Source organism: Brachionichthys hirsutus, chromosome 19 (genome assembly GCF_040956055.1).
Source record: "Brachionichthys hirsutus isolate HB-005 chromosome 19, CSIRO-AGI_Bhir_v1, whole genome shotgun sequence".
Classification (NCBI taxonomy): Eukaryota; Metazoa; Chordata; class Actinopteri; order Lophiiformes; family Brachionichthyidae; genus Brachionichthys; species Brachionichthys hirsutus.
This window is the reverse complement of record NC_090915.1, coordinates 6,756,234-6,781,967: the sequence shown is the minus strand read 5'-3', so window position 1 is coordinate 6,781,967 and position 25,734 is coordinate 6,756,234. Positions and strand designations below refer to the sequence as shown.

Genomic DNA, 25,734 nt, shown 5'->3' with positions numbered 1-25,734 from the left:
CATATAAAGAATACCGAACCAGGTTTTTATGCAATTTAAAAGAAACGTTTAATGGTCAAACACTAAAATGTGTTTATTTTTGCTAGTACATTTAAACACTTGGCTTAAATACATTTGGTTTTAATTTTAAAATGTAATATTTTTTCCTGTCTCATTCTTGATCAGATCCAGAAGAATTTTTCCATAACATTGCATATCGGACCCCTTCATGACTTTGATTTTTTTTTTTCAAGTAAATGGGAAAATACGGATTTGACGGGTATCTGGATCGATCTCAAAATGTAATGGGATCTAAGGCTAAGGCAATGCACGCACGTAGCCGAGTATCTCCAAAAACGAAGATAATTTTTCTTCAATTTGGCCGATCATCCACACGAAACGGTCTATTTCTGTCACTAAAAACGAAGGTTTTAAGATTAGGAACGTCACTCCGCGACGAAAACTGCTGCGACATGTCACTGACGTCATATGTGTGCGACCCGTGTTTACACTCAGAAACAGCACGATTGCCTTCGAAACGTATCGCTTATTGCCTACATGTTGATTTTATAATCCAAAACTACGTTCATGAGCAATTCTATATTTTAATTTTAAACGAGGTCGTGTGGATGCATTTTTTTTCGAAACGTAGGGGAAAAGATATTCGGTTTAAAAAAAGTAAAAAATAAAATAAAAACCGGCTACGTGTATACATGGCCTAAATTAGACCAAGACCCATCTTCAGATTTTTATTCATCAAGATCCATCCAGCAGTTTTCCCCGTAAACCTGCTACAAACAAACCAACGCCTTTAGAAACAGAACCTCCAGGCGGTTTCCGGTCAGCTGGTTAGGGTCGCTGAATCAGCTGTCTGAGGCGACGTGAGGACGCGCGTCCTGCATGGCTGTGACACCCGCCCTCCCACGGTCACGAGTTCTACATGCATGACCCGCAGTCATCCCCCGTTGCTTGACACAGAGACCCGCGATGCTTAACCTGGAGCAGGTGAGACGGGCTTTAGAGGCTGCGGGGCAGTCTCACATCCTGCAGTTCTGGCCGGAGCTCGGAGAGGAGCAGCGGGACCGTTTCCTCCTCGAGCTGTCCCAGGTGGATCTGGCGGGGCTGAAGGAGCACTGTGAAGGGGCTGCCGGGGCTGCAGCCTCCGGGTCCAGCAGGCTGGACCTACCCCTAGAACCGGTTCCTCCAGAGTCCATCGGCAGTATGAAAAGAAGCGACAGCAGGTCTCTGGCCGAGTGGCAAAATGAAGGTGAGTGTCATCAAGTGTGATTCCGTGTTTACAGCACTTTAAACACTTGGTAACGCAGATCCCACCCAGACCTGACATCAAAAGAAGAAAACAAGTTCCACAATACTCATGAATAAATGCTGCAGCAACCAACAAACGTCATTTTAAATTTATAATCCACATGTTTCGTTTGCAGATTTTTGTGTTTATGCATATTTCCACCTTGCCACACAATTTTCCCTCATTTAGAGAGGCAATGGCACCTGCATGAATATTTCACGGGCACATCTCAGGATTTATTAGCAGGAAGGCTGTTTTATTCCAAAGTATTTTTGTTACTTTATGAACCCAGATGGTTTGTGGGAACACAGAAAAATTATTACAATAGTTTCAGTGTTTTCTGTATAAACGGCACAGAATATGAAGACACACCATTATTATATTATAACCATATTACAGCACATTGCAGATTGTGTGTAAGCAGCAAAACAAAGGGTGCAATGCACTATATTGATCGTTTTCTGAGCAGATTGCAGCACTTGATTGTAAATCAGTAAAGCTTACATACTGTACATCCTGTTGCTGCTCTTGTTAATGCTGCATTTTCATAGGACTGTTGCAAATCTCAAAGAATCGTGTTGGAGTCCTGCTGCTGGCCGGCGGTCAGGGGACCCGTCTTGGTGTTCAGTATCCCAAAGGGATGTATAATGTTGGGCTGCCAAGTGGAAAATCCTTGTATCAAATACAAGCTGAGCGTCTTCGGAAAATCCAGGAGCTGTCGGACAGAAAGTATGGCTCCAAATGCACCATTCCCTGGTAAGAACTCCTCTGCTGACTCGACCCAGATATATCAAACGCAAGCTGACAACATTATTGTTAAAAGAAAATTTTCAAAAATTTACTACTGTGTGATTTGGCTTTTGCTAACCACTGTAGAATTGGAATTCAGTGTGGGAGTTGAATAACTTTATTTCCACCTGTAAATCCCGTCACCACGGAGAGCAAATACAAATCTACTTGAAACCTGTCATCTGCACTATTTCAATTCCTCAGGTACATAATGACCAGCGAGTTCACTCTCGCTCCCACTGAGAAGTTCTTCAACGAGAACAACTTCTTTGGTCTGGAGCCCTCAAACATTATTATGTTCGAGCAACGGATGATCCCAGCGGTGACCTTCGATGGAAAGGTCATCCTGCAGAGTAAAGGGAAGATGGCCATGGCCCCAGGTAGGTGCCATCACCAAATCACCAACTGATACCGCTGCATGTGTTCATGATTCCAACACTCTCCACCCTCTGACAGATGGGAATGGAGGTCTGTACCAGGCGTTGGTGGACAACGAGGTGCTGGAGGACATGAAGACGAGGGGAGTGGAGTATCTGCACGTGTACTGTGTGGACAACATCCTGGTCAAGATGGCCGATCCTGTGTTCATTGGCTTCTGTGTTAGCAAAGGGGCTGACTGTGGAGCCAAGGTAGAGTAATACCACACAGAGCATTAAAAAACAACATACCATAATACCACACAGAGCATAAAGAACCTGGTACAATTAAACAACAATAAAATAATCAGACCTTTTTATTACCACCAGGCTAACCAGTAAACACAGTGCCAAAAACCAGTCAGATAGTTTGTCACACAATAGAAAGAAAATTATTGAACCCCATTTGCTTTATTGGCAACGTTTATTTATCATACAGAGTTGTTTAACTAGCAATACAACGTATTACAAGTATTTTTCCAAAATCCAACACAAAATTTGACTTTCATGGATTCCTACAGTCTCAACTCTTAACATAGCTGATGGATGGCCTTTATATTAGAATGATCCAGGATCTCTTCTGGTACCAGGTCGTGGCGGACTTTGAGTTCTGCTTGGAATCACTATCCTTTTTGGAACGTCTAATTATCATCCTCCTCACAGATGGAAGCCTTTCTTTTTAGGATTTCCTGATCCCTGATGGAATCTGTCTGACCTGCTGCAAGATGCAGGGTTTAAGTGTCAGCGGAACAAATCATAATTAAGAGTTTTTGTACATTTAAGCAAGGACAGAAAAAAAGATAAAGCGACCAAGTCCAGAAGAATTTGCAGCAAAATGATTACGTATTCCACACATCTGAATGAAAAACCACCCTTCAAATTGTAACTCCTGTTTCCTTCTGGCCTCTGCCACGCATCCAGGTGGTGGAGAAGACCTATCCTGCAGAGCCGGTGGGCGTGGTCTGCAGGGTTCAAGGTGTGTCTCAGGTGGTGGAGTACAGTGAGATCCTGCCAGAGACGGCTGAGCTCAGGGGACCAGAAGGAGAGTTGGTGTACAGCGCTGGAAACATCTGCAACCACTTCTTCACCAGGGCTTTCCTGCAGGAGGTGGCAGAGTAAGAGGTTTCACTGTCATGTGTTCGCAGGATCTCCGCCAGCACAGCAGGTGGCATCAGACTTACATGGCTGCTGGTGTGACGGACATTTTAGTACACCACTGCGTAGAGCCCAGAGTCTCTGGGAAGGACTCGCGATGTATTCACTTGGACTGAGACCTCTGGATTCTGCTTCTGAAATGGTTCATTCATACACAGGCAGGGACCAGATGGATAAAAGTAATCATCCTCATCATCAGCCTGTCAGATTGTGATGACTTCCTGTAGCATCAGTATCAGGTTCACCCTTGAGTTTAATATCCATTGACATTTTGATCCCTCGACTCATCTTAAAAATGCAAAAAAAAAAATGAATAGCAAGCTTTTTTTGTTTTCATCTCACAGGAAATATGAAGGTCAACTGAAACAACACGTCGCAATCAAGAAGGTGCCTTTTGTGGACTCGTGTGGAAACCAAGTCAAACCTAGCAAACCCAACGGCATAAAGATGGAAAGATTTGTTTTTGACGTTTTCCCATTCTCCAGGTATTGTCTTCAGCTCTAGATTACAACAATAAGACGGTGTCTCTACAGATCTGTAAAACATTTACGGGCCTGTCTTTGGAAGGAGCTTCGTTGTGTTCGAGGTTGTTCGGGAGGATGAGTTTTCCCCTCTGAAAAACGCGGACGGTGCAGCCAAAGACAGCCCCACCACCGCCAGAAACGCTTTGCTGGCTCAGCACCGCCGCTGGGCCACAGCTGCAGGGGCCACACTGTTGGACGAACATGGGAATGCCCTCCCATCTCCAGCCAGGTGAGGGGAGAAAGTGTGTGTGTGTGTGTGTGTGTGTGTATTTGCAAACTAGCTAATTTTGGGCTAATTTGCAAATACTGTACTTGTATAAAACATATTCAGCCTGTCTTCTGTTCAGAGACACTTGTCTATCTGGTTGTGCTACACTTTACATAGAGACCTGGTGAAGGTGCAACTGTTGTCTTCATCACATCCACAGGTCACATTTCAGTCAATAATTCTTGAATTAACATTTTTGAGTGGACTGCAGGGCTCATTAAAATCCAAGTGGGGGACAAAATCCACACTTATGTATAAAGATGTGAAATTACTGAAGGTAATGACACTTTAGTCAAGAGTTGTGTTGGTTTAAATCTTAACCTCTTCTTGAAGTCTAAACAAGTGTATGTTTTTTGCAGTGTATCAGCAGGGGATGCTCCTCCAGCACAATTTGAGATTTCATCATTGGTCTCCTACTTCGGAGAGGTGAGGACAAACCTGTACCCACAGATTTATGAAAGGTTTTCACATTCTGGAGATTGATTATTTCCACATACTTATACTTGTACTTATCTTAAAACTCTGTCTCCTTATGGGACTAATTCCAGCGCTTTAACGTAGCTGCTGTCTCGCTTCCTCTGCCAGGGGCTGGAGGACATTCTGAAAGAGAAGATGTTGCCAACTCCTTTTATTTTGGAAGAAAGAAACGCCAAAGATCTGCATGCCCAGCAACAGATTCCAGCTCAGTAGAGTACAGGTGTGGAGGCGGATTTGTTCAAGAATGAATGATTGCTTACTTTTACATTTTGATGCAAGACGATTATATCAGATTGACATGACAGATTTTTATAAAATATATTGAGTTTTCAGTGTGATAAAAGATGCCCAACAATGATTTTGGGGACAGGTGTCTGACCGTCCTTTACCTCTCAACTCTGATTTTCTGTTTTAGATAAAACATCAATCTTTGTCAAGTCACTAACATTTCATTGAAATATGTTCGAAACATACCATGACAAATAAAATCTAGGATTCCTTAAAGGAAATTATGAAGTATTCTCTAAGGTTGTTAAACTTTCCAACAGACTCACTCCACATGTATTAAACCTCATCTGGAAATTCACTTGTGTGCCTGACACATTTTCTGCAGAATTAAAATACTGGATGTTACCGCTATAGACTCTTTAAATTGGCCCTTATTATTGTGAATGTGGATGTTCAAGGGCTGTAGAATGACACAAACTAAATGTTTGCTCTGATTTGCATGACGTCAGGGAGAGCCTTTGTCCACAGTCGGGCTGTTTCACTACATTTGCTTAAGTTTGTTTATTCAAATGCCATTTTCTCCTTCTACTGCACTTCCACTTTGGGTAGTAAGCACAATGATGGCCCAATTTAACTCCCAAAACCTCCCTTATCTGTAAGAAGATGGGAATTCTGAGTGCCAGTTGATTCATTTACCTCCACCTGCATGACTGAGAATTCACACAGAAAAAGCAACTCTGTTTGTTTGTTTTATTTTTTTGTCATCAAGTATGAAATTATAGTCACAAGAAAAACAAAATTTAGCCAGCAGGGCCAGGGAAACTAAGTCAGTTATTAAATGTGTGTTTCCATGCGAAATGAATTGAACAGATCGCTTCCTGAATCCTGAGCGCTCATGGCGGGACAGTCACCGAAATGTCCATCCCGGTTCCCGTGGCCCGTCCTGTCACGTGACTGGCGTTGGCCAATCACACAGATTAGACTGCACGGGCACAACAACAACAAAACATCGACGCTAAAGACTTGTTTTGCTTGGTTAGCTGTTGATTCTTGTTAAATAAATGTATTTATCTCCCTAAAGCGCAAATATGACAATAATGCTTTCCCACCTGACGTCACCGTCTGTGGTTTTATAACGCGACGGGACCGCGGGGGCGCCTCGTAACGTCACGGTAACAGTTACATCTCTGACGCTAGCTTGATCTCCAACAAAAGGTGTTTCACTTAACGTTGAAATTAGTGGCTTGTTCCTGTATCTACTTGACATGATCTGACGTCATACAGCACACGTCTGGCCGTCCTGTCTCTGACGTCAGTATAAAACCTCCCGGCGTCGGAGTGACGGAGATTATGGGCGCTCTAGCATGCTAGGAGGACCATGTTTAAAAATGTCTTCGGCTCCGGGTTCCTGGTCAGAACGGCTCATGTGATTCTGACGTGGGTCATAACGTTGATACTCTTCCTGCATGATACAGGTAAGCCCGACATATTGAAGTTGGTATCTGGGTGACGTTAAACTAAAGCTCTCAAAGCGTTACTCTGAGTGGCTGTCAGAATGGACCAGGGCTCTGATGTGTGGATGAAGCTGGTTGCCGTGGGCTAGCAGGGCTCTGATGTGTGGATGAAGCTGGTTGCCGTGGGTTACCAGGGCTCAGATGTGTGGATGAAGCTGGTTGCCGTGGGCTAGCAGGGCTCTGATGTGTGGATGAAGCTGGTTGCCGTGGGTTACCAGGGCTCTGATGTGTGGATGAAGCTGGTTGCCGTGGGTTACCAGGGCTCTGATGTGTGGATGAAGCTGGTTGCCGTGGGTTACCAGGGCTCTGATGTGTGGATGAAGCTGGTTGCCGTGGGCTACCAGGGCTCTGATGTGTGGATGAAGCTGGTTGCCGTGGGCTAGCAGGGCTCTGATGTGTGGATGAAGCTGGTTGCCGTGGGCTACCAGGGATCTGATGTGTGGATGAAGCTGGTTGCCGTGGGCTACCAGGGCTCTGATGTGTGGATGAAGCTGGTTGCCGTGGGTTACCAGGGCTCTGATGTGTGGATGAAGCTGGTTGCCGTGGGTTACCAGGGCTCTGATGTGTGGATGAAGCTGGTTGCCGTGGGCTACCAGGGCTCTGATGTGTGGATGAAGCTGGTTGCCGTGGGCTAGCAGGGCTCTGATGTGTGGATGAAGCTGGTTGCCGTGGGCTACCAGGGATCTGATGTGTGGATGAAGCTGGTTGCCGTGGGCTACCAGGGCTCTGATGTGTGGATGAAGCTGGTTGCCGTGGGCTACCAGGGCTCTGATGTGTGGATGAAGCTGGTTGCTGTGGGCTACCAGGGCTCTGTGTGGATGAAGCTGGTTGCCGTGGGCTACCAGGGCTCTGTGTGGATGAAGCTGGTTGCCGTGGGCTAGCTGATCCTCTCAGCCTCCTGTGTGTTCTGCTTGAAGAGCTGAGGAAGCAGGAGGAGACGGACCAGCTCGTCCAGCCTGTCCTCTTCGTCCTGCTGGTGCTGCTGTCGGTGCTGCTCTACTTCGCCGTTTCTCTCATGGACCCAGGCTTCATCTTGACTGAAGATGGCGATTTACAGGTAGTTCATGTGTCCACACGTTTGTCTTTATGGCCTTATGTCAAGTTCAGGAAGAGAGGAGTCTGTTTCTGGTCAATAACCGATCATCTAAAGATACTTGATCGTACGTGAGTGAGGACATGTTGCTTGTTAAAAAGGACGGACATCGACTTGACTTTTCTGTACATTTATTTTAAACAAGGATTAGCTCCCTGTTTGAACAACTGAACGGTTCTGGATTTCATCAGGCGCTCACAACTGTATCGCAGCTAAAGTATCGTGTCACAGTATTTTATATATTTCTCAGTTATGTTAGGATTTATCTCATTATCTTAAATATATTGCAGGATGAAGTGTGCGGTAAAGTTTGTCTACTTGATGAAACGATTTCCAAAATCAGCAATCAAAAATTCCAATCATGTTAGATGTCAAAGTTCTTTGAAGAGTTGTTCTTGAACAGCTGGACTATGAGCCCCGTTCATGTCTCACTGATTCAAAGTGATTTACAACACCAGCCACTGCACACCTATTCACACCAGCATTCACACGGTGGCGTAGTTGTACCGTACGCATTCACACCAGCATTCACACAGTGGCGTAGTTGTACCGTACGCATTCACACCAGTGGAACGATCTTGGTCTCCGTGTCTTTCTGTGTGTTGTACCAGTTCACGCTGGGGGTGACTGAAGAGCAGCAGGACATGATTGTGCCCACCACCAAGTCCCTGCGACAGCGTCGCTGCGGCCACTGTCTGCTGCAGGTAAGCTGGAGGATAACTCGGGAATATAGAAGAGCAGAAGTGTTAGAGGAAGAAGAACGCGAGTCCTTTAAGCTGCCCGGTGGCTGCGTGTGTCCGCTGTTTGCCGGTTTAGGATCCATATGGAGCTGAAGCCCATCGCGAAAAGGTGACCTGGTGTCAGTTGGACTAACCGGTGTGATTTTATACAGAACAATCAGATCTAATGTGGATCTGTTGTTCTCTGATGCTGTGTAAGACGTATTTTCAACTTTCAGTTTCAGTTCCAGTGTTTGCCTGCGTGTCAGCGAGCACACCCACTAGCTTCGGGAGCTGGAACCACATTCCACAGTCAATGTTATGTAAGAGCGACTGCTGATGCTTCCTTTAAAGCGCTCCTATTGGACGTGTGTTTCCCTGAACGGACTCAGCCCCAGCTCTGTCTGAGCAGATGGGAGCTGTGACTGTTCCCAGGACTGTGGTCCTGCTTCGTGTCCACGGGGGGGGGACATCAGCTCTGTGGTTCACTGCAGCTTGATTCTCCACACCAACAAGCCCAATCGGTTATAATAAGATCACGGGGCTAGTCCGTTCCAGTCCAGACTGGCTAAACCTGTAGTTCCACAAACATCAATGGACGCCGTTCATCGTGTTCCCTCTGTGTGCAATGATCATCTTTCCAAGCAGCAGCCGATGCGATCAAAGCACTGCCAGACGTGTCAGCACTGCGTTCGGCGCTACGACCATCACTGCCCCTGGATTGAGAACTGCGTCGGCGAGAAGAACCACCGCTGGTTCGTGCTCTACCTGGCCGTCCAGCTGCTGGTGCTGCTGTGGGGACTGAACATCGCCTGGTGAGTACTGAGGATGATTTAGGTCCCGATGGCAACGCCCCCCCCCCCTGCTGATGCGTCTCCCCTGTTGTCTCAGGACGGGTTTCCGTTACGCCGTCACCTGGCCGCTGTGGCTGCGCACCAACGGCGTGCTGCTTGCCGTGGCCGCGCTGCTGGCTCTGCTCGCGCTGGTCGTGCTGCTTCTGCTGGGCTCCCACCTCTACCTGGTTTCTCTCAACACCACCACCTGGGAGTTCATGTCGCGCCACCGCATCTCCTACCTCAAGCACTGCGGCGTCGACGAAAACCCGTTTGACCGCGGAACGTTGCGCAACCTTTGGGGATTCTTCTGCGTGTGGGGTTCAGTCGTGTGGGAACAGGTCTACTTCAGGGAGGGCAGCGACCAAGTCTAAGAACAAAGGCGTCCCAGAACAGCTTCTCTGGGTGTGCGTCCCCACCCCACCCCAGACCGGACTGATGGCAGATGAACTACGCCTGGCACAGTCATTACTGTACTTTATACTTTGTACTCTTATTTATTTGTAATATATTTATTTATATTTAATATTTTATGAATATTGTATGTAAAACAAGAAAAAGCATTGTGGAGCTGAGATATGGGAAAAACTGCTCTGGGACTCAAATGGTAAATTAAAATTAAAATATAATAGTATTCTGGTAATACACTCATATATTACTACTAAAATTGTAGTAGTTGTAAAATTGTCTAAGACAGAAATCATTCCAGGTTTTGTAGTTTGGGTAAACCAGGACTTCACTGCCAGCCTGACAAAGTTGCTGCTGAAGTCACCCGATCAGATCGTTACCTTCTCCATAGTACAGCCAGTATTCTTACAGTTTTATGTGTCTATGAGATTGATTGATTTGTCGGTAAACACTTTCCTGTGCAGTCTGAGTGAAGCTGATCATGAAGCCCTGGTGGTCGTGTCCCGATGCGGTTTTTGAGCCTCACTCCTCCTGAATCATTTCTGTGGACAGTACTCGGTACACTCAGTACCACAACACGCGATAATCATGACTGATGAACTGTTCCTTGTCTCGTAGGTTTACTTTGAGTACGTGTTAAATAATAAATGAACAATTACTTAAAACTCCTGCACATGTAGACAATCCTGTCTACTAACCGGAGTCAGATACCGAAGAACGAAGTGAAGAATTTAAATGAAATTGTACTTTTTTTGTGCTTAGTAATAGTGGAATAATTTAATTTACCTCTTATATGTGATCAATTTCTGTAATATTTAAGGAATGTTTATTCTGGAGAGGTTTTACGGGGTCCTCTTACTTCGATAACTTTGCTTTAAAAAAAAAAGAGTTATCAGTTTAATTACAAATTTCTACTTTACTAATATTGAAAAATGAATATTTTGAATTGTGTGAAAGGCCGTACTGTATTGTTCCGAGCTCAATCAAAGATAGTTTGATTTTCAGTGTACAGCATTTCAAGCTATTTTATATTGTATGGACTTTTTTTTTTAATACTTTTGACATGTCTTTGCAATTTTATATGACAGTTTTGAATAAGTGGGTGAATATCACAGAGCAGTGACAAAGAGGAGAGAGAGAGTTTTAGTTTGATGTATTTTGTTCCTTTTGAACTCCTCGTGCAAAACCTCCTCACACAGCAATAAATGTGTTGAATTCAATGTGCAGTAATAGTGTCAGGGAAATGCCTGGATGTTAATGTGAGCTCTGGTTTATAGGAATTCATTCTAATTCATGCTGTGTACTTCTGAAACATATGCAATAATATCATGTAATGTTTTTTAACTACTTTGAAATAACTGCAAACATCAATAAATCAGTGTTTCTTGACGATGTCAAAGTCCTCCATGTTTCCACATATAGGCTGTTTTTCTCCATGCAAGTACAATCATTTTAAAACTCAAATGCAGTCGTACTAAATACCTTTTTTTCATTTGAGTGTCAATCATTTTATCAATGCAATCTCTTGCATGTCATCAACCACAGTCAGCACCAGTCGAAAGCTTCTCCCTTACATGAATATATCTGCTTTTATTTTACATCTTGACCAACTTTTATAAATGATGCACATTGTATTCTATTCGATTAATTGATTATACATATATTTACAATACAGTACTCTGGAAAAGGCAGTGCTGACAGAATATCATTGGCATATTTGTCATGAGAATCATGACAAATCAGAGGCAAGATCTCATCGCATTGGTGACATATTTCAACATGTATAACAGCCACGTGTGTAAACCTGATTTTACTGCTTGATAATAAAAGTAGTGCTTAACAGTCCAATGTTTGGACTGGCTAAAAAAAAAAAAAAAATTAAATGCTGTGATGAACTGAGATCCATCGAATGACACTGAAGTGAGTCAGGCACGTGTTTCAGGAGCATCTGTAGGACTACAAGGACTGCCCCCCCCCCCCCCCCCCCCAGTGGTGTGACGTGATAGCCGACTGGTCAACTCATTAAAGAAAAGTCAAAGTCTGCAAAGACGTCATGCTGTTCAGCGGTGAGAACGCAGGTGTTTCGGGGAAGGGTGAGGACTGGCTTGAGGCGGGTGAACTCTGTATCGAAGTTGCCAACATCCTGCAAAGCTCTGATGACTGGCAGGAAGGGGGGCTTCACCTTTTTGGCCAGGAGGGCCTCCCAGTTCATCTCCTGTTAACAGACAGTCGGGTAATCAATAGCTGTAATTCTGCTATGATGAACTGCTAAGTGTGTAGAGGTACAAATGTCTGATAAAGAGTAGTTTAGTTCAACATTTTCCTTAAATTAAAAACACTTCTGAGCCCATTTCTATTAAACTTTGTGACGGGGCGGTTCAGACAGAAACGGACCGTTATGGGACCGTTTTACTTCGTTGAAGGTTACAGACTACCAAATAAATATTGCTTGTTTGGCTTGTTTCTGAGTAAAATCTGGTTATAGTAGTGCCTGGCTGTATACTGACCTGGAAGAATACGTGTCTCTTGATCTCCGAGGCGTCTTCCACTCCTGCTCCCAGTCTCACCTCTGGATTTTTTTGCAGCAGCTAAAAACACAATGAGACGATCACTTAGAGCTCTGTAATGATAACGGTGATGATCCGTGAGGACATGATTAAACCCCCCCCCCCCCCGACCTTCTGAATGAGGGACACCGACTCCGGAGAGAGGAAGCGAGGGTATCGCACCTCGTCATTTACAATGCTGTCAAACACCTCCTCCTCATCATCACCAGGGAACGGAGACTGGAAGAGAAGAGTACGAAGCAAACTCAATGTTCTTCCAGTAAAAGACTACAGACTCACAAACGCTACATACAAATTGACCTTTCTTATTCACATTCTTATTATTGTTGGGGCTAATTCACTTTCAGATTTAATGTGGCTAGCCTCATAGTGACGTCTCTGTTGCAGAACCGTGACGCGTATATACTGACCTCCCCCACCAGCATCTCATAGATGAGGACCCCCAGCCCCCACCAGTCCACACTGCGGGTATAGTTGTTGTCCGTCAGCACCTCTGGGGCCAGAAACTCTGGCGTTCCACAGAAGGTTGAGGTTCGATCCCCGTGGCCCATACCTACACACAAGCCAGACACACGCGACTGACAGAAGAAGTATCGTCCCTTCATCCCTTTAGATAGAGCCACGCCCTAAACCTTTGTTTCTCTGCAAGCTCTGGTTCGGTAGGAGCCTCATCACAGTCCTAATGCCTTTCACTTGGCAACAGAATAGAGCGAAAACATCGTTTCATGGAACTATTTTTACTTACTTGGCGTTCTGTCAGACAGTCTCTAAATCCTTACCTTCTTTGCACAAGCCGAAGTCTGCTATCCTCACAAAACCGTCTGCGTCCATGAGCAGATTATCCAGCTTCAGATCCCTGATGATCAGACATAAACCTCATTATTGCTACAAGCGGCCAGCGCCGGGCAGGATGTGGAGCCAGGTGGCATCACCTGTAAACGATGTGGTTGTGGTGGAGAAACTCCAGGCCGAGCAGCACGCATGATGAATAAAACCTGAACAAAGAAGGCGATGGAGAATGTGTTGAGCTGGTGTTTACATCTACCCTGGTAATCAGTCAAATGTCGTGCTACGTTTGCACCAAAGAGAAATGAGATCAAACGGGAGGTTCGTGGCGCCGCTCTACAGTAGCAGGTAAGAACAGCTGCACTCTGAGCCCCTGTGATTGGCTCACACTACACAGGCAGTAATAGCAGAGATGTGCGCTGACCAGGTCTGTTTCTCAGAGAAGATGTTGTTGTGAATGTGGGTCATGAGGTCTCCCCCCGGGGAGTAGGCCATGACGAAGCACACGTGGTCCGCAGTCTGGAAGCATCCGTGCAGATTCACCAGGAAAGGGTGCCGGGAGGTGTTGATCACTTCAAAGATCCTCTTCTCACAAATAAGGCTGAACACACACACAGCCAACATAGAACATCTGGCGGTTTTAATCGTTTCATTCGGACACCTCACCAGTCTTATTTGACATGCGAGTGGTGGTAAAGCTAAGGCTCTGTAAGAAAGGTGACTCACCTGTCGACTTCATCGCGCGTCACGATGTCTCCCTTCTTCAGGGCTTTGATGGCATACAGTTTGCCAGACTTCTTATACTCCGCTAGCAGCACCTTGGATCAGGAGGCAGCGACCATGGAAACATTAACTTTTAATTCTAGCGTGCAGGTGGGAGCTGACAGGTAATGAAGGCGGAGGAGGGAGGATGACGAGGGGCCAGGTTTCCTGACTGCAGAAGCTGTGGCTGCATCGCGAACCTTCGTGTTTTGTAACAGTAACATTCAAATCGGGGTCAATACTCACCTTTCCAAAGTGACCTCTGCCCAGAACTGAAATACAGTTGAAGTCTTCCATCTGAAGAACTCCATCTCTGTAGAAGGGGGGGGGGGGGGGGCGACGACGACAACATAGCACAGATATTTAGCAAATTAAGAGTTTACAATTTTCATATCGTTTCTTCCACCTTCAGCACTATTTAATAAACGATCTAAAGCCCAAATCACATTGTGTAAGCGCGTTTGTTATCGCCTCATTCAAATAAGAAATGTTTTTGGCTCTTTCCAACAGCTGAAAGCAGAGTTTGAACTGTACTTATATCAGACCTGTGTACCAGTACACCTATGATGCATTTTGTAAGATTTTCAACCTAAAATATGATGGATACGCATCTGAAAGACATAATACGCTTTTTGCCTTCACCAACCCCCCCCACAAACGTGAAAAATTGTCCGCATGCCGATTTTCTAGCATCCCATCGGCAATGTTGGATTATTCTGAAATTAATTCAGCCATAATCAACAAACGGTCGAATGCAAGAAATATCTTTTTTTTTTAATACACTAAATGGAAATAGGAACCCACTTTTCTTGATGAGGGTTAATCGGGTCTGCTTATATAGTTCTAATGAGGGCGTTACAACATGAGCCAACACGCACCCACACACGTAGCTGACTTACTGTGGGGGGGGATGAACCGAGGGCTGTCGCTTGAGCTTCGGGCTCTCGACAGGAAACTGGTTCATGAGCAAAGCAAACAGAAAACAAGCGTCAAATGTTCAGGATCAGTTCTCTGGCATTAGCCTCAAACTTTATCACTATTAATGCTAAAGTTAATTATTCTCAGACATCTGTCAGTGAAACAGAACTCCTGCCGTGCTTACCGGGGGACAGTCCTGGATGTTCGTCTTCATGTGATGAGGAGATCCGCAAGGATGTTCCCCAGGAAAATTGAAAGCACCCAGAGCAGTTTCTCTGGAAAACCCAAGAGGCAAATCTCGTACAGTGCTACCAGGCTGGTGTTAGGACGGAGTCAAAGAGACGTTTCTGAGCCTCACCCTGCCAGAGAAGCGGTGGATGATGTTGAGCTGGCGGTAGGACCGGCCAGCGGCGGGCTCATGGGCTCCAGGGAACTGCAAGGGGGCAGGATGCTCATCATCAAACGGCCCCAAGTGGCAAAGTTCAAGTTCATCTGGGCGGCTCGGAGGAAGTGCCTTCCTGAGAGGAGAAATGTGTCTGATGTAAAATCATCCAAGTGTCGATAAAAGAAAACCTTCAGTGTTTAATTAAGCTCTGCTGACAGGTACAACAAAATCACAAACCTTTCTGGGAGGTGGATCAGTATTTATTTTTAAGAAAATGATGGGGGGGGGCGGATAATGAAACCAGACTGGTACCTTTTTCTTTGGGGAAGATTCTCCTCTGCCTCTGGAGCTTGGAGCGCCGCTCAATGACAGGATTGATAAATGTCACCTGGAGAGGAACGGAGCAGCTGATCATCATGCAGGTGTGAGTCCTACCCATTCTGTTCTAGCAGGAGGTTCGTGAAGTTCAGTAAAAAGTACTGCATGTGAATACTGCATTTTGTTAGATAATACCTTTTGTGTTGGATATCTATTTCAGATTTTACACACACATGCCAGGGACTCCCCAACTAATGAAAAATACACCAATATGATCTATAAAGTATTCTGATTAGTTGTCTGAGCTCAGTTTTTTGATTGTCATGAAGCCCAATGTCCATTTTTATCTTCCTTTTCGATGCTTATTTGCTTCTGTGTGAAATGTTGAAAGGCCAGTTTTTAAATTATCGTTTGATACAACTCCATTTCACAGAGAGTGAGGAACGTTGAACGAATAAAGTGAGAACCTCGATGAAGAGGATGCCCTGAGGCTCCAGGTGCAGACACATGCCGTGTCGCCGGTTGTCCAGGAAGTCCTCCAACCGCAGAAACTTCACCCCACCCAGCGCTCGCCAGTCCCTCCAGCACACAGCGACCTCCAGCTCCCTGGACTGGATCAACACGAATATGCAGCATGTTGGAGGTTGGTACAGAATCCATGTGAAACTGCCGTCGGCTGTAAATGCAGGTTGCATGCCGACATAAAAGCCACTGACCCGTTCCAGTTCGATGATGAAGCTCTGGCCCCAGGCCTCGTTGCCCAGCTGTCTCCAGTGTGTGCGTCCCACTATCCTGTTGTCTACCTTCAGCACCACATTGACCTCCGCTGGGACACAAGGACAGACGATGATGCATCAAAGATATTTAAAAATAAATTGTAAAAAGAGCTAACTTGAAGTTTTATCTGACTTTATGTTTCTGTCGGGCTCTAGGTAAATAACAGATCACTCTGGAAAGTATTGGTATTCTATCCTCCTGAGACCCAGCCAGTTAGCATGTCCTCTGTAGTAGACATTTGTCCACTACAGAGGACATGCTAACTGGCGGGCGGGGTCCCAGGAGGATATCCTTTTGGCGTTACTGTGTTTATTCTCAATGTCAATTTTGGTTTGTGTTTAAATGCGTAACTGCAGCAGTGTTATAAGATGCACCTACATACCCACTCAAGCAGGAGACATCCAAACTTTGCAAATGCATATAGAAATAGATTCAAAAAGGTGAAGGCGTGTTTATCCAGCGCCGCTGCCCTGCACGGCCTTCTGCAGCAGCATGGCTGGTTGGAGCTCAGTGGGACCGTCATTTGTGTTTTAACAGCATCAAGGACCAAATCGCTCCCCCAGTCTATGTAAGCGGTACGTCCGAGAAGGTAAAGTAACAACCAATCTACTCCAAATAAAAAAGCTTAGCTGGACTTACAGGACAGGTCCTCAGCCTTGGTCGCCTTTCCATTCGCGCTGCGTCCTGATAGGCCGGCTCTCACCTTCAGAGACCTTCCATCCAAGAGGCTTCCCGGTGTGGTGGAGACGGCGGCCAAACGGCCGCGACCCGGAACGTCCTCCAACAGGTCCTGGCAGCCTTTCAAACAAACCTCCAACCGGCCTGAGGAAAAGGACAACTGTCAAAAAAAGTCTTATGAAAAAAATAAAAAGTGCAAATGGAAAACGGCAAGTAACAACCTGTTAGACTGGCTGGTTTGAAGAAGGAGGAAGACAAGGACGAGGACAGGGAGTTGGACGGCATCTTGGGAGTGCTGCTGCAAGGCGAGGCTCCCGATGCCAGCTCCTCCTTAATGGCAGCACGTTTGGGATGATCCTGGGGCAGCTCAGTCAGACGTCTCTCCAAGGAGAGACGCAACAGATCCACCTTCTGTGATGACTCTTGCATCCGTGTCTGCGCCTGAGAGACGCAGAGACCATTTCCTCATTCTTGCTTTTTATTTATCCTAGATATTATTTTTTCCAAGAGATTTAATTATTCACATTATTCCAAACAGGTGTTTTCCCGGACCTGGAGTGTCCGGTTGGTACCCACCTCTGCGAGAATGCGGCGGTCCTGGATCTTGTGCCCGGTCATCTGCTTCACCACTTTCTTGGCACCTTCTACTACGGCTGATTCTATCTTCATGTGGTGCATGAGTTCAGCGACCCGCAGCTCCAGAGGACTGATCATCTCCACGGGGTGACCTGACGGCAGGCATCATCAGACAACTTGAACCTCACTCCAACGCTCCGCGAGCGAGAGACGTTTCCATCAAACGACAACATTCAGCAGCATTTAAATTTAAACCACGACGAAGCTGCATCAGATCTGTCCCACTCGATGGTGGATAGCTCGTACCGTGAGAGCCATCTTCATCTTTGGCTTGACTGACTTTGATTATCTGCATGCGCAACAGCTCAATCTTTGTGCGGCTGTCCTGCAACATTTGCTGGGCTGCAGACAACATCTTCCTGTCCTGGTGGAAAAATGCAAAGATACAAAATAAAGACCACCGCGTTCCTTACGCCGAGCAGAAATGTTGCGTCTTCTTCTTCTTAAGGCCGCCCGTACCTTGACCGAGCCGTTGGTGTAAGTCTGAATCATGTTGTCGGCACCTTGTTTGACTTTCGTCTCCATGGTGAGCTGCTTCTTCAGAGTTATGAGTCGACTGGCTAGCGGCGATGTGACCTCTTCCCACTGACATGACTGTGGTGATGGGTTGTCTTCTTCCTCTGAACAGCCTGCACCATGATATTAACAGGTATGGGGTTGGCTCCATACAAAATAAATTCAATCAATAGGTTCCTGCCCTTCATCAATGTAAACCTTCTGGATCACTAGAATCTCTCTTGGATCCAGAGCAGTCTCTAATCTCTGTGCTTGTTTCTTGAACCGTATCCTACGTTTTCCAATCTGTTTAATTCCTGTTCAGAACTTTTGGGGAAAACTCTACAAAATCATGACCTCCTTGGTGGAGGCAATAACTGGAAGGGCAACGACGTGCTTCCCGGCTCCACACCTTCATCAGGTGTGGATCCAGGAAGTAGTCAAATAAAAGTTGACGGCAAAAGAAACGGTTTATGGCTTCTTTTTTTTTTTTAAACACTGTAGTGAGGACATTAACACACACACACACAGACACACACACAGACACACACACACACACCTGTGCTGCTGTCCCTCTCCGTGGCCATAGACCTGGCGTTGAGCTCCTGCAGGTCTCTGTGCATCTTCTCCAGCTTGCGACTCGAGGCTTTGAGCTGGCCCTCCACGTCGGCTGCACTCTTGCGGCTGGTGACCGCCCTCCTCATCCTCTCAGCCGCCTCCTTGATCTTCAGCTCGCGCTGGATCTCCTGCCTGAGCAGAGTACGAGCATCTTCCAAACGCTGCTGAAACACCGGGTCCAGGATGTCCCCCTCATCCAGATCCTGCTGAGGGACACGACACACCCGGTTCCTGATCTCTATGGTTACAGCTACATCCCAGCTGTCCATCTTATTTGGACCAAAAAGGCAGATACATACATGAGAAAACACTCTTCACCAATGGAGTGTTTTAAAATAGGTTATCATTCCTGAACATTAGACAACCTGACAACGATGGAGAAGTTGAATTTTGAATTTTAATTTATTGTTATTTTGCATCAATGGAGTAATTTATTTATATTTTATTGGTATTGATAAATGTCGATGGTTTATGTACGAAGGACTTTCAACGGAAACAAGACCGCAAGGGCTTTTCTGAAATGCTCCTCTTAGAAAGGATGTTTGACTGTACTTGTACTGTAATACATACTACTGTTTGACTGTACTTGTACTGTAATACATACTACTGTTTGACTGTACTTGTACCGTAATACATGCTACTGTTTGACTGTACTTGTACTCTAACATTCTATCTAATAAATATATTAATCATTATCGAATAAAGAGATCACCCAGAGGAACTGCACGCTCAGCAAAAGCAGCGCTGGATCCTCATTCCGTCTTTACACCTTGAGATTTATTTAGTGTCACGATTTGAACCTTTTGAAGATACACTTCACGCCCCAGTGAATCAACACAGTTTCACCGATAATCTGAAGTCTGTTTCAGAATTATTAGTTTTCTCATAGAACTGAATTTTGCATCAGTCCTATAAATGTAAACATTCTGGAGCACCAGATGTGGGTTTCTACACAAACGGGCTCTGCCTGTCTGAACATCAAATGAACTCGTAAGCCGGATTCACCTGTGCCAGGTTAAAGCCGTGTTGTTGTCTTGTGGCCTTTAAATAGTTTGGTCACGTAAAGCTTAGTTTAAAGGCTTTCTCAGAATAACTATGATAATAACATTTATTATATTTCTTTATAAAGGTAAGCAGTGTCTCTACAATAATCACACACACGTCACCTGGAGGATTTCACAAGCTTTACCTGCAGTGATACACCTGACATGGTGGCTGTCAGTTGAGCAGGACACTCACAACGCGTCGACGCCCGCACTCAGATTCACTGAAAGTCTGCGGGAAAAGGCGGAACCGTCTCCGGTGAAAACGGAACGCCCGGTTTCCGGTCAATCCGCGCGCAGGTGATCCGGTTTGGACGTGCTTGTGTTCGTTGCGGGAACAAATCTGGGATAAGATTTGAATTCTCTTAAGGTCCGACTACAGGTAAATTTGACGTCAATGTTCTGCGGCTGGATTGGTTGGTGGTTGGTAATGACGCTGAAGCTACAGGAACCAATCACATGCGATTATTCAACGCACCTGCCGAGGTATCCTCGTGGTGCGTTCACGGGCCTCATTTCGTTCCGGAACGGATTTATATCTGATAGAAATGACGAGACTGTGAAATGGGTCGGTGTAAATTCTAAACTTTAAAAAGTATCTGAATTCGGAATCTATTTTTCTTGGGATAGTTTAAATGTTGAAATTCAATATATATATATTTTATAATCAAAAATGGAAAATCAACTGGAAGCACGATTTACCTGAGCGAGCTGCTTTGACATGATTTGATGACGTCAGATTCGGTGGACCGAGACATGGAAATTCATAGAAAGTCATGAGTGGAATGTTTTGTGCCATTTTGTGGGAAAGAACGCTTTGGTCTTTTGCTCTCCCAGATTACCGTATTGAAAGATTTGTTTTCTCCTCAGGTAAACTTGACTTTCTATATTCCAGAAACTGAGGAAGTGTCCACTGGGCTTTCTGTGCTCCACATTATTTAATAAAGTTGTACATTTGATAGAGATCAAAAATAAAATTTTCAGTTTTTTTAGCGCGCTGCTTGGTTGTACATTGGGGGGGGAGGCGTGTCGGAGGATGCTGTGAATAATGTGCATACAGTTTGCAATCATTTTAAAGTAATCAAAATCCCCATGTGTAAAAGAATACCACAAAGAAAAACGGAATGAAAAAATGTACTTGTTTTTGAAAATTCTATCCTCATCCTCAAATATCTGATGTCAAATAACAACTGAATGGATGAGATCTAAGCCTATATAAGGTACTGATCAGACTTTCAGGAGGTATCAATATGATGCTGTACAGGAAGCTGGTTAGATTCATCAGTAGAGGACTCTGTCTGTGAAATCGAGGCTTTCACGCCGGTGAGAGCGGACAGACACCAGCTCCTCTAAATGCAGAGGCGGTGGGATCTGTGTCTGTCCATATCAATAACCGGTGGTGTCATCAGTACGCAGTGAACGGCAGAATCTGTGAGGGAGGCGTTGAGATTCTGGTCCTGACTCAAGCTGGTCCATCCTGAACCCAAAACTCCAGGACACAAACAGAGCGATGTAGTGTCTGCTGTCCAGTGCAGTGAAGAATGCAGCGACCGGTATACGTTGGGGAGAGACCAAACAATGGCTCAACACGGGAGAGACAACTCCTCAGGACAAGACTCAGCAGTCCACCTGCACCTGAAAGACACAAAGGACACTCCTTTGAGGACAGTAACGTCCAGGTTTTAGCCAGGGAAGACAGGTGGTTTGAGATAAGAGTTAAAGAAGACATGTGTGAAAAAAATAAATGTTTTATTGTCTACTGACATTGTCCTGAGGAGAAAACAAATTGTTAGTTGGATGTTTGTGTAAGTAAAGGGGCAGGTTCAAAATAAGCCTTTGCTTCATTCAACCCCACTTCGGTTAAAAAGCCTTTGTTTGGTTGTTCTAAGGTCAAGTACTGCCCTCCGGCCAGCTGGGGGCAGTAGAGCATCATAAATTGTTCAGCGATTGCGCGCCAGGCCCGCACACAGAAAGAAACAAGCGTGCGAAGCGCAGCGCATTCCTCTCCGTCGCAGGCTGGAAGACGCGCACTCCGTGTAAGGTGGAAGTAACTTTTATCCTCCGGAGAAGAGTCGATAACCAGCGGGGAAACGCTCTGACGACCTACGATCGCCATGTCGGCCTCATCGACGAAAGTCAGCAGGAAGGAGAATTCAAATCACGACGGAGCGGACGAGACCTCTGGTAACGCTAGAGAATGGCGCTTATCCCGCACAACGCCATTTTCATTTGTTTCTCGTCATTTTGATTTTTATTTCTTCGGCGTGGTTTGCGGAATATCATGAAGATATAATTTAACATGTATGTAGGCGAAGAGCTAAACTATCAGTATTTAACAAAGAAAAAAAAAAAAATCACCCCGGACTGTTATTGCTTGTAGTGTGTTAGCATGCTAGCGCTAGCTAACAGTTTAGCTAGCGTTAGCTTGTGGTTCACACGGAGGCCGGTGTTCGCGTTACATAATAGTGCGCGTAGTGTTGCTGTTCACGAAGACCGTGCGATGCGTGTCGATAATATCGAGTTGCGGGGTCGAATCTCAAACGCGTTCGTCTCTGGAGGAAGACTCGGGTACCCGCAGATCGGCAGCCGGCCGGGCGGCACAGGCCGGCGGCGTCACCGCTAGCGAAGCAGGCGGCTGCTTTGTAGCAGCGAGCTCGGCTCCTGCGTGGGAGCGAGCAGCGGGACGCGGCGTAAACACGCGCGTCCGGCTCGATCCACCAAACCGAGGCTGTCGCCGTGAAGGGTTTCCGCTGGTGGGCGTCCGTGGAGCTTCGCGGCTTCATTCGGACCCGAGCGTCGACATCGGTGCGAAGCAGAGCGCGTATTTCCGGGCTGTTCCGTGGAGCCTTCAGTTTAAACCAGGCCGCCTTTACCGGTAACAGGAAGCTCCGGACTGCAGGAGGTAGAGGGGGTGGGGGGGGGGGGGGGGGTCTGCCAGCTACGGGTCCAGCACACCCGCACCGGAGCCGGCTCCATCCCGCAGCATTTATTTGAGGCTAGTCGACTTAAGCACTTGAAGGAAGCTTTGTTTGTTGGTTTTGGCGCTTTCTATTTCCTGTTTCTATTCCAAACACCTCATTTATGCAAAAAAAAAAACATATTTCCTTTTGCAGAAAAGGAGCAACAGGAGGCGATTGAACAAATTGATGAAGTACAGAATGAAATTGACAGGTGAGGAAGAATCTCGCGTAAACGCAACGAAAGACGGCGTCCGTGGGGGGGGGGGGGGGGGGGTGGGAAGTTACTGACGTGTTTTTGTTCCTCTCTTCCTCAGACTGAATGAACAGGCGAGTGAAGAGATTTTAAAAGTAGAGCAACAGTACAACAAATTACGCCAGCCGTTCTTCAAGAAGCGATCAGAACTCATAGCGAAGATCCCCAACTTCTGGGTGACGACATTCGTCAACCACCCACAAGGTAAACGAATAAAGTTAATAAAGTTTTTATTTATTTATTTAATCCTCTCCGCAAGTGTGGAAGCCATTCTGCTGTGCCTGAAGCTACACACGCGCCGACTCTGAACCGGTTCTGGATGGCGTCCCGACTCTGAACCGGTTCTGGATAGAGTCCCGGCGGTCTGGTTCATGCGTTTGTGGTTCCGGTTGGTCACTGCCATCCTGCTTTCCCTCTAGTTTCAGCTCTTCTGGGGGAGGACGATGAGGAAGTGTTTCATTACTTGACGAGAGTGGAGGTCACCGAGTTCGAAGACATCAAGTCGGGCTACAGAATAGATTTCGTAAGTCGACGGTTTCGCTTTGTACATTCTGAGTGTCCCGCTGAGCACGGCTACACGCGTGACGCGGATGCGTTTGCTTTTTTTTTTGTTGCAGTATTTTGATGAGAATCCGTACTTTGAGAACAAAGCCCTCTCCAAAGAGTTTAATGCGAATGAAACCGGCGATCCTGTTTCCAAGTCGACTGAAATCAAGTGGAAGTCTGGGAAGGTTGGTTTGTGTTGGCTTGTGTCTGTCTTCCTTGCTGGGACGGGGTTTGCCGTCCTCGGATGGTTTGTTTCGTGCTGCTGCGGTTTCATTAACCAGCCGGCTACGTTGCAATTGCTTTAGTTTTTATCATTAACAGCACTTCAGCTTTAAACCCGGAACACGTTTGCCCCCCCCAGGACCTGACGAAACGCGCCGGCCAGACGCCAAACAAAGCGGGAAAGAAGCGGCAGCACGAGGAGCCCGAGAGCTTCTTCGCCTGGTTCGCCGACCACTCGGACGCCGGCTCGGATGAGCTGGGAGAAGTGATCAAGGACGACATCTGGCCCAACCCGCTGCAGTACTACCTGGTAGGCTCGTTGCCCCCCCCCCCCCCCGTGGGTGCAGTTGTGTACAGATATATTCAAGTATTCACGCCACGTCTTAAATTTCTAAAGGTACCCGACATGGAAGACGAGGAAGGTGACGGCGACGAAGATGACGATGAGGAAGAGGGTTTGGAAGATATCGACGAGGGGGAGGAGGAGGAAGGCGAGGGCGAAGATGAGGAGGAGGATGGCGATGGGGAAGACGGAGAGGCGAGTGTTCCCTCGTCCACTAACCGCCGTTGATGCCAAAGCGATGAAGACTCTGACTCGTGTTAATTCTCTCTTCCAGGAGGATGGCGAGGATGATTAAACATTTCAAACACCTTTCCCGGTCCTCCTCTCTCTGGTCATCCTGCATCCCATGGGAGCAGAATCTTTAGTTTTTTTTGAGGGGGGGGGGGGGTTGTACAAACTTTTTTCCTGTATGTCGTCAGTGTGTCCGTCCTCTTTTGCAGCCGCGGCCTGTCCATAACGCCATGTCCAAAGACCAGCTCCATACACAGCTGGTCTGCTTGGGGGGGGGGGGGGGGGTCACTCTTTTGAAGTCTCACCTGTCAGTTTCTCTCCGAAAGATAGAATTTGTAGCATTCTGCACGTCATCTTGCGTAGATTTAAAATACGTACACTAGAGATTTGTATGTAAAGTTTCTGTTGAAGTTGTGAGTTCAATTAAAAACGAGCCATGGTGCAGCGATAACTTAACCACTTTTATATATGTACATTATATATCCAGTGGTGGGGGGGGGCACTAAGGCGTATTAGAACTTACTGTACTAATGGAGCTGGTTGAAAGCACCAGCTTTGTCCTTTCAACCGTTGTAAATGTTTTTGGGATATACATGCGTCTCGGTCGGATGGTCCTTCATTGTAGGCGGATTAGTAGGGGGGGCGGCGGGGCTTCGACAAAAAACTCTGGGTGTCTGTTAAACGCGGTTTCATGATCTTGTTTTTCAGGCGCCCGCAACAAAGTTTGAAATGTACATTTTTTTTTATAGAAACAGCCTAAAAATCTAATGTAGAATTCTGCTTGTCACTTTGAGATGCAGAGTCGTCGGTTTTTCCTCTTGTTCCGCTGGAAACCTGTCACGTTAAATTAAGTGTACCAGTTGCTTTGTTACAATAAATAAATGTATACGTGACGTTTCGAGTGTCGTCACCTCCTGGAGATTCCAGCAGCAGCTGCTTCAATGTGACCAAAGGAAATGGTTTAACCAACATTGAGATTATCCACTGCATGGGTCGGTCAGAAGGATTAATCTCAACCATAATCCTAACAATGGCAAGAATTGCGCCGCCTTCGTCGAAATGAGCAACGTTGAGCGTTTTGTGAAGCTTCAGTTCTGTAAAGTTGGAAAGATATTAACAGATTTGGGCTTCCGGCATCAATAACTCGGTGGAACGTTGTCAAAGTAAAGATGATTCCTCTTTCCCATCGTTGTATTACTAAAATATCTAACACCTTGTCTTTGAACAAGTCCTGCCTAAATCATATCACATCAAAGTCAGACAATAAATAAATAAAAACACTCTGTAGCCAATCAGAAACTTCATTGACATAAACCAACTTATTCTAGAAAGGCAGATCTGGGATTTTTCATTGTCAGGTCTTTTTGGGAGAACAGCAAAGCCAAACGGAACTTGTTTTTAGCCGACGCTTCAGCTCCGGTCCAACAGGTGGCGGTAATGAGCTACCAACGCTTCAGCTCCGGTCCAGCAGGTGGCGGTAATGAACT

At 46.0% G+C, this 25,734-nt stretch overlaps 4 protein-coding genes across 4 annotated transcripts; 3 read left to right on the top strand and 1 right to left on the bottom strand.

Moving 5' to 3' along the window:
- Positions 1–966: 966 nt before the first annotated feature.
- On the top strand, positions 967–5,224 carry uap1l1 (UDP-N-acetylglucosamine pyrophosphorylase 1, like 1). Its single transcript, XM_068752889.1, has 9 exons — positions 967–1,246; positions 1,837–2,041; positions 2,279–2,454; positions 2,531–2,703; positions 3,412–3,605; positions 3,990–4,130; positions 4,213–4,398; positions 4,797–4,863; positions 5,023–5,224. The coding sequence occupies exons 1-9, from the start codon at positions 967–969 to the stop codon at positions 5,125–5,127; spliced, it is 1,527 nt and encodes a 508-aa protein (XP_068608990.1). The 3' UTR covers positions 5,128–5,224.
- A 1,296-nt stretch (positions 5,225–6,520) lies between these two features.
- Positions 6,521–11,084, top strand: zdhhc12b (zinc finger DHHC-type palmitoyltransferase 12b). Its single transcript, XM_068752976.1, has 5 exons — positions 6,521–6,617; positions 7,574–7,716; positions 8,388–8,453; positions 9,117–9,283; positions 9,360–11,084. The coding sequence occupies exons 1-5, from the start codon at positions 6,521–6,523 to the stop codon at positions 9,673–9,675; spliced, it is 789 nt and encodes a 262-aa protein (XP_068609077.1). The 3' UTR covers positions 9,676–11,084.
- Positions 11,085–11,723: 639 nt separating this feature from the next.
- pkn3 (protein kinase N3) lies at positions 11,724–19,859 on the bottom strand. Its single transcript, XM_068752531.1, has 22 exons — positions 19,839–19,859; positions 18,591–18,852; positions 17,996–18,165; positions 17,783–17,900; positions 17,477–17,628; positions 17,122–17,341; positions 16,862–17,044; positions 16,162–16,271; positions 15,913–16,056; positions 15,440–15,515; positions 15,101–15,260; positions 14,927–15,017; positions 14,724–14,779; positions 14,071–14,137; positions 13,789–13,880; positions 13,487–13,663; positions 13,209–13,271; positions 13,056–13,132; positions 12,687–12,829; positions 12,388–12,495; positions 12,217–12,297; positions 11,724–11,924 (listed from the first exon to the last, which is right to left on the bottom strand). Exons 1-22 carry the CDS (start codon positions 19,857–19,859, stop codon positions 11,724–11,726), a joined length of 2,772 nt encoding a protein of 923 aa, XP_068608632.1.
- Positions 19,860–21,681: 1,822 nt separating this feature from the next.
- On the top strand, positions 21,682–25,523 carry setb (SET nuclear proto-oncogene b). The gene is made up of 8 exons (XM_068752709.1): positions 21,682–21,876; positions 22,806–22,863; positions 22,967–23,109; positions 23,325–23,428; positions 23,523–23,636; positions 23,813–23,983; positions 24,071–24,211; positions 24,291–25,523. The coding sequence occupies exons 1-8, from the start codon at positions 21,807–21,809 to the stop codon at positions 24,309–24,311; spliced, it is 822 nt and encodes a 273-aa protein (XP_068608810.1). The 5' UTR covers positions 21,682–21,806; the 3' UTR covers positions 24,312–25,523.
- Positions 25,524–25,734: the final 211 nt, after the last annotated feature.

What these genes read in the sequence shown, in the direction of transcription:
- uap1l1 (XM_068752889.1), top strand. Translation starts at nt 967, where the DNA reads ATGCTTAACCTGGAGCAGGTGAGACGGGCTTTAGAGGCTGCGGGGCAG. An exon ending in GAAGATGGCCATGGCCCCAG is followed by an intron (nt 2,455 to 2,530) that starts GTAGGTGCCATC and finishes ACCCTCTGACAG; the next exon opens with ATGGGAATGGAGGTCTGTAC. An exon ending in GGGCTGACTGTGGAGCCAAG is followed by an intron (nt 2,704 to 3,411) that starts GTAGAGTAATAC and finishes CCACGCATCCAG; the next exon opens with GTGGTGGAGAAGACCTATCC.
- zdhhc12b (XM_068752976.1), top strand. Translation starts at nt 6,521, where the DNA reads ATGTTTAAAAATGTCTTCGGCTCCGGGTTCCTGGTCAGAACGGCTCAT. An exon ending in AAGATGGCGATTTACAGGTA is followed by an intron (nt 7,717 to 8,387) that starts GTTCATGTGTCC and finishes ACTGAAGAGCAG; the next exon opens with CAGGACATGATTGTGCCCAC. An exon ending in TGGGGACTGAACATCGCCTG is followed by an intron (nt 9,284 to 9,359) that starts GTGAGTACTGAG and finishes CTGTTGTCTCAG; the next exon opens with GACGGGTTTCCGTTACGCCG.
- pkn3 (XM_068752531.1), bottom strand. Translation starts at nt 19,859, where the DNA reads ATGTCAGGTGTATCACTGCAG. An exon ending in AGGGCATCCTCTTCATCGAG is followed by an intron (nt 15,516 to 15,912) that starts GTTCTCACTTTA and finishes GTTCCTCTCCAG; the next exon opens with GTGACATTTATCAATCCTGT. An exon ending in CACAACCACATCGTTTACAG is followed by an intron (nt 13,133 to 13,208) that starts GTGATGCCACCT and finishes TCTGATCATCAG; the next exon opens with GGATCTGAAGCTGGATAATC.
- setb (XM_068752709.1), top strand. Translation starts at nt 21,807, where the DNA reads ATGTCGGCCTCATCGACGAAAGTCAGCAGGAAGGAGAATTCAAATCAC. An exon ending in CGGGCTACAGAATAGATTTC is followed by an intron (nt 23,429 to 23,522) that starts GTAAGTCGACGG and finishes TTTTTGTTGCAG; the next exon opens with TATTTTGATGAGAATCCGTA. An exon ending in ACCCGCTGCAGTACTACCTG is followed by an intron (nt 23,984 to 24,070) that starts GTAGGCTCGTTG and finishes AAATTTCTAAAG; the next exon opens with GTACCCGACATGGAAGACGA.